The 22,479-nt window shown below is 45.9% G+C and overlaps 1 protein-coding gene across 1 annotated transcript in view; it reads right to left on the bottom strand.

The window, feature by feature from the left end:
* The window catches only part of NMNAT2 (nicotinamide nucleotide adenylyltransferase 2), a 98,884-nt gene that overhangs the window by 27,687 nt on the left and 48,718 nt on the right, over positions 1–22,479 (bottom strand). Inside the window, exons 2-3 of the mRNA XM_006025378.2 lie at positions 1,175–1,263; positions 316–383 (exon numbers count right to left, since the gene is read on the bottom strand). Coding sequence (XP_006025440.1) covers positions 316–383; positions 1,175–1,263 — 157 coding nt within the window. The remainder of the gene's footprint in view (positions 1–315; positions 384–1,174; positions 1,264–22,479) is intronic.

Here is a 22,479-nt window from a genome sequence, read left to right as displayed (position 1 = left end):
CTTTCCATGCAAATTATAACTTTTTGGGTGCATAATTAAGGTAATTAGCAGAGGCGTGCTTTAATTACACACTGCATGCTTAGCAGATAAGGGTGTCTGTCGTCAGCCGCAGGCAGTGGGTTGAACAGAGCTTTGCTTTTGCCGCCCTTGCAGGGGATGTTTGGCACAGCACTGAGAATCCTCCCTTCCCAAGCTCAGCCCTGACCAACCTCCCCCTGCCCTCAGGAACACGATTCTAACCGGATCCCCGCTGTTGCGGTGCCATAAAAGACTGGTTTTGTTTCCACAACAAACATGCATGAGGAGTTACCTCACCTGATCCAGTCAGAGGACTGGACGGCCAGTTGGCACATGATCAGACGGTGTCGGCTGGAGACCAGGCCCTGAAGAATAAAAAACGAGAAAGGTAACACAAAGTCAAAGCTTTCTTTGTACCATATCCTTTTTCTCCCTTGATTTATTACTGAACTCAGTTCCCTTACACTGTGCCAGAATGCGTGACAGACTCCCTTCAAGCAACCTCAGGTAAGCAGCCTCACCTAATGGCCACGATGACTGAACAGCCAGTGAAATATAGTTAGAGCTGCCCGTGACTGGCCTGGGGGTTTTTCCCAAGTCATTTCTCGTCAACGAGAATGAGGCTTTTCATTCAGGGTAAAGAGAATTCCTCCCCGCCGTTAAATTTTATTTTCCAGAAAGAGCTCTTAAATTCCTGAGCCAGTACTGTGAACACCAAGCGTTCTCAAATTGTGAAACAGACCTCAAACAGAGAAACTGGAAATGCAGAGGAGAGCTGAGATTCTCATATAAATTGCAGGAAACCAGGAACTGTGGCCTGCAAAACCTAAGGTACATTTACAAGTGTTGGCAATATTGCTGACCCCGCACACACGTCAGCCCATCAACTGACCCACATAACCTACTCCAGGCCTCAGCTCAGCTCAGTTTAGCTCAGCTCCCAGAGATTTTTTTTTTATGGCTTTGTCTGTGCTGCATGATTTCTCTCTGCATCATACGCAGTCTTGGAGCCAGCCTCTGCCAGGTTCCCTGAGGTCTCCATTCAATTAACTAGGAACCCAGGGCATAACTTTTCCTGTTGTTCACATTCAATTCCACCCTCCTTTAGTTTTCATCGACAATATCACGTATGAAAGAGTGAATGTAATCAACCCACTGGTTTGCCATAGGAGTCATGTACAGGCGAGACGATTCCTCCAATTACGATGAACCGTCCAGTCTTGTGAAGGTAATCTCTGGCTCTTTCTAAAGGAAGACATAAAAGAAATAGTAGGAATCAGTATATACACTTCTCTCGCTATTGCCGAGAACTGGCATGCACCTTAGGCCAAATGTGCTAAATTTTCATGTGTAGTTTTACATGGGCAAAGCCCTGAGCTTAGCCACACGCATAATTGCACAAAAAACTGGGCAGCCCCTTTTGAAACTTTGGCTCTGAATGTTCCAGGGATGCTAAGGAGCTGATTCACATACACAGAACTTAAGTGGATTTACGATGCAGTGGAAAGTGTGTGTTGTCTTTCCCCAGTGCACTGATTCACAAACAGGGTGTCCTGGCACCCAGGAGTGCAGCTAGATCCTCTGGAGGATGTAGAGAAGTGTGAAGAGGTAAGCAAATACGGGCAGGTTCAAGCTTGTCCCTGTCCATACCTACTGCCCAGCGCCTCTGCAAGGAGGTAAGATCTGTAATATATAAGTTACATTTTGAGATTGGGTGCCACTCAATTCACAAAGTTTTGGAGGCGTGCCTTGAGTCCACAGAAGTTGAGAATTACTGCTCTAGGGGCTGCTCCAGGTACTGGTACCAGCCAACTACTGCTACCAAATGATAAAGTAAATCTCTTAACTCAAGTATCAGAGCTCTGTTATTCAGTGCTAAAAATTCACAGCTAAGTACAGACAGTCAAAAAGCCTGAGATTGAATTGGTTCGCTCTTCACAGGTTACTCTAAGCTGCCTAGGTTGAACTGATAAGTAAGTGAATAGACATTCACTTTTGATTCTTGAAATGCAGCCACATGCATGCAGTGGCCCAGGCCAGAAGCCAGCGGGTGCTAGAGCAGGGGCAGACAATTATTTTGGGTGGAGGGCTGCTTACTGAGTTTTGGCAAACCATTGAGGGCTGCATGGCAGGTAGCCAGGGACAGATAACTATTAATTTTCTAAATTTTTTAGGGGCCCCGAGGGCTAGATAGAATGGCCTGGTGGGCCGCATTTTGCCCACCCCTGTGCTAGAGCACGCCTCCCTGCTCAGCTGGAGCAGACAGTTTGGGCCCAAGGCTAGTCTGCCCACCTTGCAAGGGTGACTGTGAGTTAACTTGAATCTGGAGGGGATCTGGGACAGAAGTTCAGTAAACCAATTTAACCTAAATCAGTTGAGTCTGATACTACATCTATACAGGTTTATCTTAAACTGGTTTCAGCCATTTTGAAAGCAGTTTATGTGCACTGAACTTCTCTTGTGTTACAGATTTGAACTGGTTTCCAATCACTTATACTGGTTTATGTGTAATTTATGTCCCTAGCCCATATGTTCTGTTCAATCCCTGCTGATGATCTTTGTGATGGGAGGGAAGGGAAGAAAAGTTTATATTCAGAATAAAAGGTTACCACTGTCCATCACTGTCTCTTTCAATTCATTCTGTATTGCCAGCCCAGCAGAGCTTATCATGACAATGAAGATGACACCAGATAAAGGATGTCACTGATCTGAATAGGATACTGGTTAATAGTAATCACAGCCATTACCAACCAAAGCCTTTGGTGTCCTACACGAAACGAGCTTATTGCATCTATCCTATCCTGGGACATGGAAAGGAGTCCATATACCAGAAGCCACCAATGCAGCTGGCAGCATCAGTATACCACCAAGGATCAATGAATAGGACCTGAAGCCTAAGCTTTCTTCTGACTTCAAGAACTGGTCACTGCTGAAACAGGTATGGAAAGATGGTTGTGCTCCAGCCAGAACCAGGCATGTCCTGTGAATAAATCTGGTCCCTCAGTTGTCAGGGATGCGATTCCAGGACCTTTTACAGCACAGAAGTAATTTAAAAATAGAGCTGTCAAAATGGCAATGCATGCAATGAAATGGTCTGACTCCTGGTAATGTTGTTAGGCCGAGCGCAGTTAAATCTTTGTGTCAGGCAGAAAATGAGCCCGTAATGTTATTTCATGCCTGTTTGCATTGTATCCTCTTCGGCACTGTCTGTGCTGGCACGTTAACTGGTTGAGTGGAACCTGTTTAAAAACTGTTCCTAGGTACGTGAGAAGCAGCATGGTCTAGTAGATGGGATACTGGACAAAGCAGGAGATAGCTCTGTCACTACTTTACTGTATGATCTTACACAAGTCATGTTACTTCTCTGTGCCTCAACGTCACCTTCCAGCCCTTTGTCTCACTGATTTCCTTGCAGGCTCTTTGGGAAGAGATGATTTCTTGCTGTGTTTTCTTGTATTCTTGTATCCTGTTTAGAACAATGAGGCCCTGATCTCAGTTGGGATATCTCAGTACTACAGCTGTATGTATTAATGTAGGTATGTGTGTATTTGAATATATATACATAATATATATCATATGTTTTGCCTGGTCTAAACTGTGTTAGCAAGAATTCGTATTTTTAGGCCAGCTGAAGATACAGAATGGATTGACCTTTTGGGTTTTCAAAGGAAGATGCTAATACTATGCATAGGCCCCACTGAAGTTGTCATGGCAATCGGTACATTCATATAATGGATGAACAGTGCAGGGCAGCATAGGACACACGATTTGCATATTTAAAAAGCCTATGCATTGTGTATGCTCCACCCATAGTACAGGCACACAGCACACTGAAGCACTGCCTCTGTCCCTATGTAAACTACTAATGGAGAAGACGCGTTGTGGTCAACGTGTTTGCATTGCTAACTTGCTTTTTCATTTCACTGAGGTTTAATGGAAGAGGAGGTTTGAGCTGAAACTGTGGGAGCCTCTTTCCCGCATGCTCAAGCTTAATTTCTGTGTTTAAAAATAGAAATGCACCTCAGAAAAATATTCCAGGAAAAAAAAAAACAGGAGAGAAAATAGACACCAGCTGGTCACCACTGATGCTTGAAATGTGGTTCTGTTTTGGGAAGACAGCTATTGTAACAGCCACATGGATCTGTGCAGAGTTACGGCTGCTCACTTTAGTGGCAAGTTAAGATCCCAATTCTGCATCTGAATTTGCACAGATAAATCCCAAAAGCTGTGGGGTCCTTTCACTGTTGTGTGCCTTCTGCACAAAGCAAAGTTTCTCTCCCCTTGATCAAACTGCAGGATTTAGACTGACCTACACTGGTGCAGCGAGCTTTTGTTTGGAAACCATCAGAGACTGTTAGTGCTTATATGCTGCATTGCTATAACCTTAAGGCATCTGCACAGGCACATGGGCATTGTGGTAAGTACATCAGTAGCTATAACCCAGAGTGAGGACAAGGCCTTACTTTGTATCATGCCTAGTCCTTAGCACTCCAGAGCCAGCACAGCTATGCTGGACATGCTTGATGTTTTTCCATCTCATGCATCGGCACAGAATTTTTAACTAAGATCCAATTTTGCCCTCACAGCCATCAAACCTGTGTGCCAGCCCTCAGCATGCTTATAGCTTTGCTTACAATGGGGCCGTTGATTACAATGGAACTGTGCACAGCAAGAAATAATACTGTGCGATAGAACTGTCTGGAGGGTGACAATTCCATTTTGTGGCAACTCAGGGATGCATTTGTTCTGCATTGGAATGAAAACAATGTCTGAAACATTTTTGTGAAAGCAAAATTGTGTCAAAAGGTCTGCAGGTGTGTGCTTGTGAGCCTGTCACATGGAATCGAACAGCTGGTGCTTGAGGCACTAGCCTGAGATGTTGGAGACTCAGGTTGGAGCCTCTGAGCAGGGCACGTACTGTAACCACCAGGCTCTAGCATGTCAGAATACATTTCAACCTCAATAATGCTGTGCTGCTAGATGCTGTGCGGTAAGAATGGCATAGCTGCTGGCATATGGTGCGTAAGAATAGCTCCTCTTTGTGAGCAGTTATCTACAACCCCCCGAAGAAACCAGGGAAATTAACTTTTGGTGCTGGGAGTAACACTTTATCTCCAGAGTGGTGTCTGACAGTCTCCATGCTCTGAACTGACAATGCAGGAGCATTGAAAGCAAAAAGAAAGTGGGCTAAGAGAATGTTAGGGGGAATAATTCGAAGCAACAAAGCTGAGACTGAGTACAGGCTTTTAACTCCTTGGGGCCTAGAGGGGCTGTTAGTGGTTCAGACATTTCCAATGGCATAGAAACACTAGGAGACAAAGGGTTTGTAGTGGACAAGGGGAGACCCTTTGGAAAACATCAGAATATTACAGTATTCACATGCCATCACCAGGCAGGATGGTTTAATACAGGGCTGTCCAACATCTGAATAGTAGGGGAACCCTAGGGTTGCACCCCATTTCCCCACACTACCCCTACTAGGGGTGGCAGTAGGAAGCTGAAGCCAGAGGAGGGAGGAGTCACTCCCCCCCTCCCAATGGCATCAGCAGCTGGAGAGGTGAGCAAAGTCCTTGGACTTTGGCACCGGGGCCTAGAGGGGACCAGAGTCCTCTGCAGCACTACCGCCGCCATTGAATAAGCCCCTTCCTGCTCCCCTCCCTCTGGCATCTGGCAGAGGTGGCTTATTCTGCCGCTTGCCCTGGACACAGAGCGAGTGGTGGCGGCGGCTGGGTCGGGCAGACACTGCTGCAGTGCCCCAGAGGCAAAGAAGGGAATAACTCTGCTCTTTGCCCTCCGTCTAAGGGGCCCTGCCACTGGTGGAGGGGCAGAGAGTGGTGGTGGCAGTCACGGCAGGCAGACCCGGCTCTGGTCCCCCAGGGGCAGTGAGGGGACAGGGGAGAATAACTCCCCACCCTGCCCTCTCTGCCTCAGGGAACATGGCAGCCTGCTGCTGCAGCAGCAAGGTGGGAGCACGTGGCAGACCCAGCTCGGCTCCCTGTCGATGGGACAGGGAGGGGGGAATTAAACCCCTCTCTAGTCAGTTCAGCTGGCCACACCCCACTTCCGCACAGCTTCCTTGCAGCCAGAGAAGGCATGCTGTAGTCTCCCTCAGCTTCTGGCTTATGCAACTGCAGGCATGTACCTGCATTTCCTCAGTCCACAAGGAATATCAGTGCTGTTGCAAATCGGTTCAACCTAGGCAGGTTAGACTAACCTGCAAAGATTGAATTAATTCAGGCTTCAGCTTTTTGAATGTCTGTCCCTATCCTTATGGTCTAGCAATTTACAGTGCTACTTTAGGATTCAGGAGGTGTTGACTAAGTTCCCTGCTTTGCCACAGACTTCCTATGTGACCTTGGAGAAATTACTTGTCCTACAGCTACGCTGCAGCCTGGCACAGAGCACAGGGAGAAGTGAACTACTCTGGGTACTGAAGCAGTCTAGACACAGCAGCCTGAAGCTTGTCACGAACTAATTCACCCAGCTTCTCAGCAGCATAGTTTCATAGTTTCATAGTTTCAGGGTCGGAAGGGACCTAATAGATCTTCTAGCCCGACCCCCCGCCAGGGCGGGAGAACAACCCAAAAACACAAACAAAACCACTCACCCTAAAAACAAAAACGGGACTCAAATGAGTCCAGCCAGGTAAGTATCCAGCCTCTTCTTAAAGATCCCCAGGGTAGGGGCCAGCACCACCTCCCTTGGAAGTTGGTTCCAGCTCCTAGCCGCCCTGACTGTGAAGTAGTTTTTTCGGATGTCCAATCTGTACCTCCTCTCCATCAACTTGTGCCCATTATTCCTTGTTATGCCAGCAGGGGCTAGGGGAAACAGCGTCTCCCCCAAACCCTTCTGGTTCCCCCTAGTGAGTTTATAGACGGTCACCAGGTCCCCCCTCAGCCTTCTCTTGTGGAGGCTGAATAGGTTCAAGTCCCGCAGTCTCTCACTGTAGGGTCTGCCCTGTTGTCCCGGGATCATGCGGGTGGCCCTCCTCTGGACCCTCTCCATGTTGTCCACATCCCTCCTGAAATGGGGCGCACAGAACTGGACACAATACTCCAGCTGCGGCCTGACCAGCGTCGCATAGAGGGGGAGGATCACCTCCCTGGCTCTACTCGAGATGCACCTGTGGATGCACGACAAGGTCCGGTTAGCCCTGCCAACCATGACCTCGCATTGTCGGCCCATGTTCATCTTGGAGTCAATAATGACACCAAGATCCCTTTCCGCCTCCGTGCTCTCAAGTAGGGAGTTCCCCATCGTATAAGTGTGCTGCTGGTTCCTACTACCCAAGTGCAGCACCCTGCACTTGTCCGTATTGAAACGCATCCTGTTCCTGTCTGCCCACCCCTGTAACCTATCCAGATCCTTCTGCAATCTCTCTCTCCCTGCTAGCGTGCTCACCTCCCCCCAAATTTTGGTGTCATCAGCGAATTTAAACAGGTTGCTCTCCACCCCAACATCAAGATCGCTGATGAAGACATTGAACAGCGCAGGGCCCAGGACCGAGCCCTGGGGGACTCCACTACCCACCTCCCCCCAAGTCGAGTATGATCCATCCACCACCACCCTCTGAGTGCGACCCTTCAGCCAATCTGCAATCCATCTGACCGTGTAGGCATCTATGCCACAGTCGCCTAGTTTATTAATTAGGATGGGGTGAGAGACGGTGTCAAAGGCCTTGCTGAAGTCCAGAAAGACTACATCCACCGCGACACCTGCGTCCATGGCCTTTGTGACCTGATCATAAAAGGCAATCAGGTTGGTCTGACATGATCTCCCCCTAATAAATCCATGCTGATTGCCCCTGAGCATCATTTCTGATGCCGGCCCGTCACAAATGTGCTCCTTGATGATCTTCTCAAAGAGTTTCCCCAGGATTGAGGTAAGACTGACGGGCCTATAGTTGCCCGGGTCCTCCCTTTTCCCTTTCTTGAAGATGGGGACCACATTAGCTACCTTCCAATCGTCTGGCACCTGGCCCAAGCACCACGATCGCTCGTAGAGCCGTGCCAGGGGCCCTGCAATAACCCCAGCCAGCTCCCTCAGCACCCTGGGGTGGAGAGCATCCGGACCCGCTGACTTGAACGCGTCCAGCCCCTCCAGAAGCTCTCTAACCCGGTCCTCCCCAACCTGAGGTCTGAAGGCGATCCCCTCGCGTCCGGCTTCTATCACAGCAGGGAAGTCCCGGTCCCTGCACAAGAAAACGGAGGTGAAGAATTGGTTAAAGAGGTCCGCTTTATCCTCTGACGCAACCACCAGATTGCCCCGCATATCCTGCAGGGGCCCCACATTACCCGGCGCCTTCTTCATCCTCCCAATATATTTGCATGCGCTTCCTCTGTAAAAGAAAATCTGGTCTTGTGGCTATAGACAGCACTGAGGCAGATCAGGGTCCTCTTTCTAGCTCTATCTGTTTCTGACTCATTGTGAGACTTTGGACAAATCACTCCATCACTGTATTCCTCAGTCTTCCCCTCTGGGAGTAATATTCCATAACTTCATAGGTGGCTCAATTCAGACTCTCTGACCAAGAGCAGGGTGGCCATATGCCTGACTGTGCATGCAAAATTGAGATCTCTTTATTCCTACGCAAAGGGCTTGTTTTGTTTGTTGCCAGCTAATGAGTTCAGTGTAAGAATACTGCAGCCGCCACCACCCACAGTTCCCTGCATGCAACTCCTTTTGGGAGCTGAAGCTGGCTCTCACGTGGGCTGAAGTTCTTGTTTTCTTTAGGCCTGGTGTCCCTGGGCTCTTTCAGAAGAGCCAGAGACGCCAAATCGAACCCAGGAGCCCTCACATTATGCAGGTTCAATTCTCTAGGGTGTGAACAATTTTCTTGATTTCTTTCAGTTTCCATTTGTCTGCTGCCACTGGCTGTTGCTCTTTAAACTACGTTCACCCCTTCTCTCTGCATAACTTCTTCCTTTTAGTGCTCATGTGGTTTCCCACTGTAACCTACTTATGCATTTGTAGCAGCTAGGGAATGATTTATGACTCTCCATTTCACCAGTGCTGCTTTTGACAGCCCCTCAGAGACTGGCGGGAAGGGAAAAGTATTAGCAGCTCCCATCACTGCCAGGACACAGAGAGATGTTGTTAGAGAATTTGCTTCCAGCGCACTTGGTCCTGCCTGTCTATGAAGACCCGCATCCTCTCCATTTGAAAAGTTTGTTGGGTATAATCCCAGCATGAAGTTAATCAGATATGGCAGAAAGATTTGCTATGGCGCGACTGCTTTAAAAAAATGAAGACACCACACAAAGAGGGGGAGGGGGAACCTAGAGCAGTTTTCCCTCTAAGGCGCACTATATTTTTAAGGATGATCGTTTAAAAACTCAACAAAATGTAACAGTTTGTAGGAAGAGAGAATGTTACTAAAAGAGCGGCCTGGGCATTATATTGCAGAATAGCATGCTTGGTTAAGGTGGCTTCAGCAGTTTCTTTATACTCTTCTACTTCCTAGGTTTTATTTGATTACATAGTTTCAGACTTCCCTTGACCTGAAATTCTGCATCGGATGGTTTTCCAAGGAGATTATTTGGTTTTGAAACAAATATTTATAGAATTCCTTTGTTTAAATGACAGGCATTAGGAGGAGTCTTGCTTGTTAAGTTTTCTGCACTGCTGTACCTCACAAATATCTTTGAATTTAAAACAAATTGCATTGAGCAAATGGATCCATTATTAGTCTCATCCCTTGCTTTCAGTAGCCTGGATAATGCCTTCCATGCATCCCAGTTCTGTGGAATACATGAGATGTGTGAGATGGCTTCAGAGTGTTTCTTTCATGCAGGAAATATTTAGTCAGTGCCTTTAGATAATTTATTCCCTGGGGCCTTCCTCTAGTAAGTCCCAGAGAGGTCAATGCTGTCAGCTCTGTTGTGCATGTATATGAATGCATTCAGAAAACTGATACAACAGGATGGCCCAAGGTATCATCAGTGCAGTGTTGATACCCAGGTCCCTGTCATACCCCCCCACCCCGGATCAAGCCTTTGTCTCTGTGCACTTTGCCTGCTTGAGAATGCACCTGGAAGAAGCTCAGCTGTGCAAGAGGCCAAGGAATTGCTTATCATCAGAAGGAAAATACTTTTCTTGTGGGTTGTCTCTCCTTATAAACTGGATGTAGAAATCAATGGTTTGCACTGTGCCGGCACCCAGGAGACCTGTCTTTGCCACTGCCCCACCAAGTGACCTTGGGCAAGTCACTTCACTGTCTTGTGCCTCAGTTTCCTCTTCTTTAAAGTGGGGTTAATGATACTGACACCGTTTGTAAAGCACTAAGTTTGATGATGAAAAGTCCTGTAAAGAGCTGGTATTAGACATGCTGGTAATAGTTAAAATATTCTGAAGCCTAGATCTTTCCTTCGTGACAGCCTTGTCATAACGAAGGGTTTCTTTGCAGAGCCAGTCTGATAATCACTGAGGTGTGTGCAGTCCTCACCTTAGAGACCCACCAGCTTGATGACTGGTAGGGCTGTGCGAAACACCATCATTTTGTTTTGACATCCGTTTTGCTGTTTCGAAGGGACATTGTTTCATTTTGTTTCATTGTTTTGTTTTGTTTTGAAGCACTGTTCCGTTTCGTTTCATTGAAACTATTTCGCTGTTTTGACATTTTGCCCAGAGGCTATAATGGGGAATCATGAAAATGCCTAAAGCCTTGTCATTTCTTGCCTGATTTGGATGAAAATTGCAGATGTGGTAGCCCCATTTAAGGGCAGGAAACATGCCAAGTTTCAAGGAGATAGGTGCAGAGTTTGGGAAACTGCACCTCAAACTGTTCAAAGCACAGCTCCTGACACTTGCCCGCAGCAGCAGCCTCCTCTCTTCCAGGGCACAGATCCAGGGGCTTGCATTCTCGGGAGGAGTCCGGCACAGCTCGGCAGCACTCCTGGGGGTATAAGCCCCTGGATCTGTGCCCTGGATGAGAGGAGGCCGCCTCTGCCACCTGGGCGCAGCCCACACCCAGTGCCGGTCCCAGCACCAGAGAAGATTGCTACTGCTGCCTGTTGCAGGCAGCAGCCTCCTCTCATCCAGTGCACAGATCTGGGGGCTCGCACCCCCAGGAGAAGTCCAGCACAGCCCAGCAGCCCTCCTGGGGGTGCGAATCCCCAGATTTGCACGCTGAATGAGAGGAGGCTGCCACTGCTGCTGCTAACTGGGATTGGCACTGAAGCCAAGTAACCCTGGCTTTGAAATTCAAAACGTTTAGAAAATTTCAAAATGTTTTGGGTGCCATTGTTTTGTTTCGAAGCTGTTTCAAAGCCTTTTGTTTCATTTCAATTTTGCTATTTCAAGCTCAAAACGCATCGAAACAGCTTTGAAAAGAAACACCTGGTGAAATTTTGCACAGCCCTAATGACTGGCTCCTCCTCCCACACTGTCGCATCCAAGGAACTCTCCCACAAAAATTCCCCCATTCATAGGACCAGACCAGACTGATGGACCTTCCAGTCTTGAATCTTGCTTCTAGGAAAGTGCAAAAAATGTCACTGTGGACAACTTGAGTAATCGCTTGTAGGAGGCTTTTGTTTTTCTAGCCTTTCACAGTGAGCGGCCAGCTGCTGCCTTGAAGCAAGAGGGTGAACTTCCAGTATACGTTTCAGTTTCATCCAGTGTGATTATGGATGGTTCCCATTGTACACACATTTAGCCCTCTATATTTTTGGGCTTTAAAGCTGAAGGAAAGAATAGTCTGTAATCCTCTCCAGCCATCCTGTGGGACCTATTCTGCTCCCAAGTTGAATAGAAGTAACAACTCTCAGGCTTCCCCCTTCAGGGTTAATGGCTGGGCTTCCCATTAGGAAACAGTAAAATTATTTGCTAGAAATCAGATTCTCTGTTATAATCAATGGACCATAATAACTTGTGAGCTGCCTCCCCTGACTGCTGTGGAATTACTCCAGTGATGAGTTTGGCCCTGGGTCTAGTGCTTTGGTGGTCATCAACAAGCTCATTAGCATCAGCATTACTGCCTCTTCCTTAACTACAGCCTCTGAATCCTGTTGAGTTTGCTGCATCAGATGTCTTTCTGGCAGGATTTTAACCATCTGTCAATTGTTGCTTTTAGTCGAAGCTTTTAGTGCTGGTCTTATTCCCACTGCTACTGGGCAGCACTTTCTACCTCAAGGTCCTTTCACTTCAGCCTCAAGCCATGTAGCTTTCAGTTCTCACCAGATGCCCTGCAATAAGATGTATGCCCTGGACATATTTGCTTTGCACATGCAGAAATCAATGGGAGAAAGCAGTTTAGAGTATGTGTGTACATGTATATGCATGCAGCTGTACATGCGTGTACCATTACAATGGGGCTTCCATACAGCCTGTTCTCCTTTATCTTAGATGGGGCATTTTGTTCTTTGACACAAACGCTGCTTTCCATTCAGACTGGACTCCCAGGTTGAATGGCTTGGTATAGCTCCTTTCCACTTATCGGAGCTGGGCATGTCTGCAACTTCACTAGCAAATGAGAATAAGACCACAATTATATACTGGCTGGCAGGGCAACAGCTCTTCTGGACAAAATACCCTACTGGACATCAGTGCCGGAAGCTACTGAGGAAGTGTTTCCTTTTTTGGGGGCGGTGTTGTACTGCTGTTTCTCTCTTTTCCCACCTACAGCAGCTGGTCCTGACTCTTAGGGCCTTGTAATATGTTGCACTTTGAGCTTTTCAAAGGTTAATCAGTGTTAGCGCTAGCTTGAGTTCAGAGCAGTCACATCTTAAAATACCTTCTCTGATGGTCCCCCACCTGCACAGCCATGACTTGCTACTAGAGGGCTGGTGAGCAGGACCCTGACTAGAAGATACAGCTGTGAGTTGCCATGCCGGGACTGGTGAGTGAAGGACAAGCTTCTATTCCTGTTCTAGGTTGGACTGTGTGAGAGATGGGTTAGGTTAGGGATGGGAACATGAAGCTGGGAGTTACTGGGAGGTAGAAAGGAAACGGGGGTAGGGGGAAGGGTGGTGAAATGAAGGAAGTGAGCCACTAAAGGATAAAATAAAAAGAAGTAAAAAAAGAAAAAAGGTTTTATTAAGAAATAAAGAGAAAGTAAATTAAAGAAGGTCTCATGTTTTAATAAACTGAGATTTGGGATTAGGGTATGGGAGGTGCTGGTCATGCTTCCCAGGGTAGCTGGGTGGTAGAAGCAATGAAGAAAAGCACTTTTGGGGGAGCTACTGCCCCTGCCCTGGGAAGGAAGCCCCAGTTCATGGGGACCTGATCCTTCCCCCTACCTATATTCTCCCCCAACCCCCTCTAGACCTCACTCCTGGACCCATCTGTGCCCTGTGACCTAGCTAGCTGGCATATGCTCTGCAGGCTGTTTGCATGGGTTTGCACCCCTGGGGGTGGGAAGATTACATCCTCAGGGGTGGGAGAGGAAGTTGGCTTGGTGCCAGAACTACCCCCTGGGCAGTAGAGTTTAGGGGTTGGAAAGATTATTTCCACAGAACAGGAGGGTGAGGGAGGGCACACTGTATTCTGGGGTGCTGGAGGACTTCAATTTAGATGGCCCATTTGTGGGGAGTGGAACATGAGCTTTGTAGCACGGATAAGAGAGAAACTTGCCCTGGAGTGGCATAACTTGAAACCACCTAAAGTGATCTTAAAACTAGTTGCAGGTGTTAATCTGTAGATAATCCAGGAGTTAAGAGCTCCAGGAGCTGCCTAAAGTAAGTGTGTAAAACAAGGCCCTTGCTTGGTGAAAATCTGTCTACCTTAATTGACTGCACTGGAATTGATTTGAACCAGCTGTGAATCTGGCCTTATCTGTGTTCTGCTATAGACCAAAGGCTACATTGAGAGTCTCTCCTGTCCTTTGGAATACATGATCCAACAGACAATGTGCTGGAGTCAGACCCAGGAGACTTGTGTTCTAGTCTAGCCTGAGCTGCTGGACAGGTGCATCACCTTGGGTAAATCACCATCCCTCTCTGCCTCGGTTTCCCTGCCAGGTTTTTTCTGTCTTGTTTGTTTAAATTGTAAGCGCTTCAGGGACTGTCTAAGTCCTTGCCTCAGCCTCACACAATGGGCCTCTGAATGCAACTGCAGTACAAATATAAAAATAATGTGACACATCCCTGACAAGAGAGATTTCATGACAAAAATAGTTTTTGATTCAACCGAATAGAAATGCTTCTATATATATACAGATATATAGATATATCTATATAGATAGCTGTAGATAAAGATATCTTATACTTCAAGATATAGATATTAGATATAGATATAGCTATAGCTATCTATATGTGTGTGTGTGTGTGTGTGTGTGTGTGTGTGTGTGTGTATAAAACACAGGCTGCAAAGTAATCCTACTCCAGCTCTGCAATTCTGAGCTCAGGCTGTCACTCCTGTTTTCAGTTCCGCTGCCTGTCTTTAGCCATCCTCCCAGCGCACAAAACAGGTAAATTCAGGAGGGATTGTCAGCCTTAGGTCTTAATTTCTTGGCTCTGTGTTCTCTTTTGTCAAAACTTTAAAGTGCTTGGGATTTTGGTCTCTAACACCATGTGGCATCAGCTGCCCAGTTAGTGTAATCAGGAGTAGCCATGCAGGATAGATGTTAAATATACATCTGCAGTGCACTTGCTCACCCTCTGAGCTCTCTTTGGCAATGGGCCTCTTCCCTGCACCCAGGGTACAGTGACTCTTTTATTGTGCAAAGGATAATAAATGCTGTCTGCAGCCCTGCCGGGGAGGTGTCTAAAGAAAAATTTCATGCTGAACAATACCTCCACTGTTACTCCCAGCAAGCAGAATTCACACTACAGGACTCGACTCCCCCTGCAAGCCGGGCTCAGCTGCTGCATGAAAAGAAATCATGCTTCTAGGCATGACTGCAAGGACTCTAGGGAATCACCTGCTCTCACCCCAGGGCTAGGGCCCACACTCAGCCTTGGAGTGCAGAAGTCACCCACTATTGCACTAGTGCCAGAATTCTCACATGCTTGTTGCTTGTTCTGTGAGTGCAATGGGATTCACCACAAGCATGTGAGGCCCTGGTGTTAAACTACTTTCTGACTTTGTATACACAGCACTCTGGAGATGTTAGTGCACTATAGCTACACAAATACACGTGGTAGCTCAAATCTAGGTATTAAGAATAACAAGAGTAGTGATGTGGTGGCATAGGCTTCTACCAATTACATAACAACTTAACTATTTCAGATTTGGGGACTCTCTATACCTCAAAAAATGGCACTGCTGTGGGCACATGTATGGCCCCCCACAATATGCCAACATATCGATGACAGACCTTGAAGTTCGCTTCCTTTCATCCCTCTGGTGTACCTAAGGTACACTGTTGACATCTTCTTCATCATATGGAAACATGGGAAGGAATCTCTAGAGAAATTTAGGACTTTAACAACTTTCATCACTTCACCACACCAATCAGACTCTAAAACACCCAGGTTATTCATTTCTTGAATACCACTGGGAAAATTTGCAATGGCCATATCACCACCACATTGTATTGAAAAGCAACAAACTGCTAAAGCTATGTCCGTACTAGCAGCTTGGCACATTACTAGATTCATCATCTCATATGTGCTCTGGTCCTACTGATCTAGATGCACATCTTAAGTATCTGAAGCATGGATTCCTAAACTTATAATACAATTTTAAAACTGTAGCCACTCAAATCAACAGAGCCAGACTCAGACCCTGCTCCAATCTGTTCCAATACCAACCCCGAGACAGGAACAACAGAATCCCTCTGGTGTCACCTACAGCCCCCAGCTTGAACACCTTGGACACATCATTAATGACCTCCAACCCCTTCTGGAAAATGACCATCTGAAGGTAGCCTTGGGGGACAAATTTGTCCTGGCTTACAGACAGCCTCCCAACCTCAAACAGAGTCTCTCTTGCAACAGACTACCTACCTCCTATATTCATCAGCTGTGCTCCCTCATCAATACAGAAGACCCACATCATCACTGTACCAAATAACAGGGATTATTATAACATCTGAGGTTCATTCACCTAATCCTCTACCAGTGGCACATACTATCATTTGCTTACAATACCCCTCTGTTGTCTACAATGGGCAGACAAGTTCATCCCTACATGTAAGAATGAATGAACGCTGATCCGACATTGGTTTCAGAAAGACACGCAAACCTTTAACCTCCCTGGTCATTCCGTTGCTGACCTTCAAGTTGCTGTTCTTAGACAACAAAATTTAAAAAATGAACTTGAATGGGAAATTGCAGGACAAGAAATCATCCGCTGACTGGACTGTGTTAAGTATGGTCTAAACCAAGACAATGGAGTCTTATCCCATTACTTGGACTAGCTTTTATAACCCCTATGTCCCTCAGTGGGTTAACTGTTTTTTTTTCTTTCTTCTGCTCACTTTGCTTCTCCCAGTAGTGTCCCCTCCTCTTTCTTCCCCTTCCCCTACCCCTTGTTTTTTAATCACTGCTTTATATTTAGAAGCTCTGCTTCCTGCAGTTCCTTCATAGCATATGACATTGGTGACACATAGGGGGTGCATGCGGGTACACGTGCACCCCCTGAGCATGGTGGCGCACTCCCTGTGAAAAGGTGCTGCTGACACTGCCACCGGCGCCTGCGGGCGGTCGCTGCTCGCCTGCTGCCAACATCTGCAGGCAGTGCACAATTGCCGCTGGCCGCCACTGCCACCATTAGCAACCAGTGACGCTGCTGGTGGCATCTGTGGGTGGTTGCCGACCACCGGTTGGCACTTGCCACCCCCTCTCTACTGCTGATAGTGCCATGGCCGCCTACGGGAGCTCCCAATTTGCCACCTCATGCTCCCGCCGCTGACAGTGCTGCCGCTGCCTGCAGGAGCTCACCATGCCCCTCCAGCCTCCAGGGGTATGCGGTGTTCACGGCATATGATGAAGTAAATTGCTGTTTATGAAAGCTTGTGCATCTCTGATTTAGTTAGTTTATAAGGTGCAAATCTACCCTGCTTTCTACCAAGTATATACCTAAGGACCCTGAAAGACTCAGTCTGATCTTCATCTAGTCTGCATCTTCACTGCTGCTGTTGCCCAGACTAGCAAGAGTACAAATATCACAGCCAGGCACACCTGCAATCATGTTGCAGAAATGTACATGGAGACTGAGGAGTTGCATGTTGGGACTACCTGGCTTTACATTCCCAGGCTTCCAAAGCACAGGGTCTGGTTGAGGGTTGAGATGCATTTTTCTAAATAAGGACGCTGTGGCAATTGCAAGCCACATCTTTTGTGACTTTAATGGATCACACTGTCCCTATTCACTAAAGCTCACAGACAATAGGTGTGTCAGAGGCCTGCTGCTGTGGGACAAAGCACTAGCAGTTAAAATGAAACATTTATCTCTGCAGCATGTCATCTGGCTCAAGCAGATGGGGAAAGCACCCTGGAAAAGAGGAATTAAAACATCTTCTATGTTTTAAAACCCAGATCTTCTGTGCTTTAAAATCCAAATGATCCTGTGAGGTTTATCCAAGCCAACCTCTGGCAGACAGAGCATGTCCTTTCAGAGAGAGAAAATCCTGTGTGTGGAGATCATGGAGCAGAGAAGGGGCTACCAAGGGTCACACTGAACTCAGAGGCTGGCGTAATGTGAGGAGTGTGATAGTGGAGGACCAGTGCCAGAACAACTGCTTCTGAGAGATAAAGTCCCCACCTCGAGGATAAAGCAGCAGCCAGTGGCTCTATCTGGGGCTGGGGGAGATGAGTAATTAATAATTCAGATTGTCTCTTCTCTTCGGCCAGCATAGTTCACTCATGCTAGGAATGGGTCACTGTTCTCTGCATAACCTACTGCAGCACTTAATACTGACAGGCTCCCAGACCTTGGCACAAACACTCTCTGCTCCTCAAATTGCCTCCTCCAGGCCTTAACTGGCTCCTTTAATAAGAGAGATGACAGAGGAGGAAGGGACAAGCCATAAGGTCCTCTTCTTGCTTTGTCCCAAAATGACCTGAGCATTTTAAAGCACTTGTAGTTGCTTCTGATGTGCAAGTTGGGGCCAAATCTCAGCTGAGGTAAATTGGTGAGGGCTCCCTCAGAAGTAGATGAGGTTCTGCCCATCCTCCCACTTCCCTCCCTGCCACCTCTTTTGCATTGCTTTCCTTGGCACAGATACAGAGCAGCAGTCACATTTTCTTTGTGCAGATGGTAGCTCCCCTACCTGTGTGAGATACAAGGGAAGAAATGCCTGTGGTTATTTCTGGAGAACAGGATTTAATGAGCAAAATGCCCCTCTGCCTTTCTTTGAGTTTCCCTATCCCAGCACATAAATTAAGGGGGATTGCTTTTAACATCCAGCCAGCAAATACAGGAGTAGCCCATTTGCTGTGTTGTAGGTCACTTATGAGTCAAACTAATTCCACAGTTGCTCTGAGGACTGATGATGTGAAATAAATCGCTCTGCATCCTGAATCTATTACAGTGAGGACTGTCAGTGCTTCTATCATAAAGCACCGTTTTCAGGAGGTCAGAGCTCACACATAAAGATCTTTTTTGGGCTGGTGCTTGGTATGCAGGGCTCAGCCTTCAAGCAAAGGTCCATATTTTTGTTTTGTTTTATACAGAATGTCACTAAAACAGTTTGTCCTCTGATTTGAAGCAGAAACAAAAAGAGGAGCATGAGGTCTGCATCTCTGGATTTATCAAGCTGTGCAGCAAGAGCCCTAGGCTCACATTTTGAAAAGCAGCTGATTGACATAGGGGCCGAAAGCCAGCAGTTTCAGAAGTGACTAGTGAGTCTGGGTGTCTACCTGAATATGTGTTAAGGGACCTCATGGTCAGACAGCACTGAGCTCCTACTCTCTGAAAGTCAGGCCCTTTAAGAAGTCTCCAAAAAAAGAGGCACTGATTTTGAAAATCTTGGCCTATGTATCTAAAGTTACTTCTGTGCAGCAGTATAGCTAAGGGGAGGTGACCAGGGCACCAGCTCTGAGTGCCAAGGGGGAAAGGAGGTTGTGGGGAGAGGTGCAGAATTAGCAGCTGCTGCACTGCTGGCCTGGCTACCATTGCCGCCAGCAACACTGCAGCCACTGACACCATCCTGTGCACTGCCGCTGCCCGGGGCACAGCAGTACCATCTCTGCTTCTGTAGGTGGAATTTAGGCTTCTATATTAATGGTATAGGAACAGGACATAAGACAGCACTTCCTGGGTCATTGAGTCTAGTCCTCAGGTCATATCACTCCTTTTTTAAACCATTCAGCACTATCTTCAAGTTAGTCAGGGGTTTTTGCCACCACTGCTTTGACTGTTTCAAAGCTTCATTCCTTGGATTGTTAGAAATCTTCTTCTAATTCCCAGCCGAAATTTATTCAGTTAATACCTGTTTGTTCTTGTGCCAGCATTGTCCTCTAGCTTAAATAGATCAGTCACATCCCTTCTCCTTGTTTTCATTCTGTTAGAACTAACAAGTCTAGCTCCTTTAAGCCAGGCTCTCCTTGTTCACCCTAGTAGCCCTTTTCTGTACTTGTTCCAGTTTGAATTAATCTTTCTTGAACATAGATGCCCAGAATTTCACACAGTATTCCAAAGGAGATCTCACTGGTGCCTTCTACAATGACATTAATAGTTTCCTATTTAAACTACAAATAGCTCACCTGATACATTCTAGGATTACACTTGCCTTTTTCACCACCACATCACATTAAGATCTCATAGTTTCCCTGTTACAAGCTAGTCTAAGAGCATAAGAATTGCCATTAACTGGGTCAGACGATAGGTCCACCTTGTCCAGTATCCTCTGTCACACAATGGTATAGGGTGGACGCTGAAAGGGCAAGTGAACTGAATATGACCAGGGTTTTTTCCACTATTCCTCTCTCACTTCTAGCCTCCAGCACTTAAGGTCTAGGAAGGTGCAATTTAGAGGCTGTAACCCTAACTCCCATGCTCAGTAGCTACTGATGCCCCTTTCCTCCAGGACTTTGTCTGATCCCTTTTTGAATCTGGCTAAACTCAGCTTTCACAACATCTGGTGGCAATGAGTTCCATACTCTAATTACACACTGTGTGAAAAAACCTTCCTTTTGTTAGTTTTCACTTGCTACGTGCTAGTTTCATTTTGTGGCCCCTAGTTTTTCTATTGTGAGAGATAGTAAATAATAAATCCTTATTTACATAGTAAATAGTAAATCCCTATTTATTTTCCCTTTGCCATTTAGTATTTTGTAAACCCTTATCATGTCCCCCTCAAGCATCTCTTCTAAACTGAATAGATCTAGACTTTTTAGTCTCTCCTCATATGGAAGTCCCTCCATACCACTAATCATCCTTGTTGACCTTCTCTAGTTCTTCTATATTCTTTCTGATTGTGTGGGGACCAGAACTGGGCACAGTATTCAAGGTGTGGACGCAGCATGGATTTATAAAGGGACATAATGATACTTTCAGTTTTGTTTATAATTCCCTTCTTGATAATCCCTAATATTTTGTTTGCTGAGCACTGAGCTGTTTTTAGTGAACTGTCCACAATGCTCCCAGATCTCTTTCCTATATAGTAACAGCTAATGTACGTCCCATTATAGTATATGTATAGTTGGGGTTATTTTTATCCATGTGCTTCACTTTACACTTATCTACATTGAAGGCCCTAAGAAGGATCTAACATACCTAGGTTCTTCTCCTCATTTGGTTTCAACTGATGAGATCCCAGTTTGTACCACAATTTTTGTTGTTTATTTCCTAAGTGTTTTGGGGTATTGTTTGGGGAGTCTACTGCTGTTTCTTCTCTACAGGTTGTTATTTTTTGTAAGTTACTCTGAGCATTTCTGTATAGGGTGAGATATAAATCTGAATAATGCTGCATGGCCTTGCACTTCATGCTATTACATTTTATCCACTTTCCATTATTCCTGTCCTTGAAGTCCTCTGGTTCTTTCTAACCAAAACTACAATCCTCCTCAGTACTGACAGCGCCATCCAGCTTTGTGTCATCAGCAAATTTCATTAGCATGTTCATCCTTTTGTACCAAGGTCATTAATGAAAAAATGAAATAAGATAGCTTCCAAGACTGACCCTTGAGGAGCTCTATTAATCTCCCTTCAGCCCTGTAGTTCTCTTTTCAACACAAACTCTAGTCATCTTCCTTTCAACCAGTTTTTTGCCCATTTTATAATTTTTCTACTAATATCTTTCTTTTTCAATCTAACTAATAATTTCTCTCATGACAAAATATGAAATACTTTACTGAAGTCCAATTAGGTGCTTTTGAAAATATCACCCTTAAGCAAGGCCTGGTATTTTGAAAAGAGTCTACTGGGTGTCCAAATCCCTGTGCAATTTAACTCCTAGGGTCTTTGAATATTCCAACACATGTCCTTTTAAGACACAACTTTGTAGGTGCTCTGCTCTTCCTTTTGGATGACTTCTAAAAATTAGCTCTTAGCGTGCAGATGTTCTCATTAAGCTTCAACTGGAAGAGTTCCCCTGGATTACAAGTCTCAGTAATGTAATAGCAATGTCTCATATTTCTATAACCCCTTCCATCACAAAGGATGCCAAGGCACTGACAGTTCTGTTTTAAGCAATCTATCTGTCCAGATTCTTATACTGTATATCCATATGTGAGGTAACTGTATACCCAGTTATGAAATAATAACACCCCTTTAGGATGAGACACAGTAAATGTTTAAGAGGGCATTTCCATACTGCTTAACGGTTTAGGTCAGGAAATGAAGAAGAATACCAGACTACACCAAACCTGTGAAGTGAATTTTAAAAAATTAAATGAATTTACTGAAAGTGGAATTTACCTAGTACACTAGGACTAAAATTTCTACTCTCCAAAAGCACTATAGGATTTTTAGTTAATTTAGGTACCAATACTTGACAGCCATGAGCATTTTAAAAACTTGGGTTTGAAGGCATTAGATAGCAATCAGGTTGTTTCCAAGCTTTTTCTGTAACCACAAAAGCTGCAACTTCGTGTTTGTTATAAATGAAAACTGAGACACTCACACAATAGCATGATTCCAGAATCTAATACAACATGGCAAATATCATGGGCTTTAGGATAAAATCAGATGATCTGGCAACACTGAGTGGTCATGACTTTGGTTTTATGTCTCATCCCCAGGGTTCCCCCTCCAATTTCACAGCAGTTCCTGACTCCCAGCAGTCTCAGGACATAGAGATAGTACTAACCTTAATAAGCTAACAGTGCTTCCTTCTGAATCATCAACCCAGGCAACTACAGCAGTTGGTGTTTGTTTGGAAGAATCAGATGATCTGGCAACACTGAGTGGTCATGACTTTGGTTTTATGTCTCATCCCCAGGGTTCCCCCTCCAATTTCACAGCAGTTCCTGACTCCCAGCAGTCTCAGGACATAGAGATAGTACTAACCTTAATAAGCTAACAGTGCTTCCTTCTGAATCATCAACCCAGGCAACTACAGCAGTTGGTGTTTGTTTGGAAGAATTCTTTCTCTGCACTTTCCTTGACCGTGCTTTAGGGCTGGATCCAGTGGGA

This window comes from Alligator sinensis, unplaced genomic scaffold (assembly GCF_000455745.1).
Source record: "Alligator sinensis unplaced genomic scaffold, ASM45574v1 scaffold471_2, whole genome shotgun sequence".
Classification (NCBI taxonomy): domain Eukaryota; kingdom Metazoa; phylum Chordata; order Crocodylia; family Alligatoridae; genus Alligator; species Alligator sinensis.
Note: the sequence above shows the minus strand (reverse complement) of the source record. Positions and strands in the feature narration are given on the sequence as shown.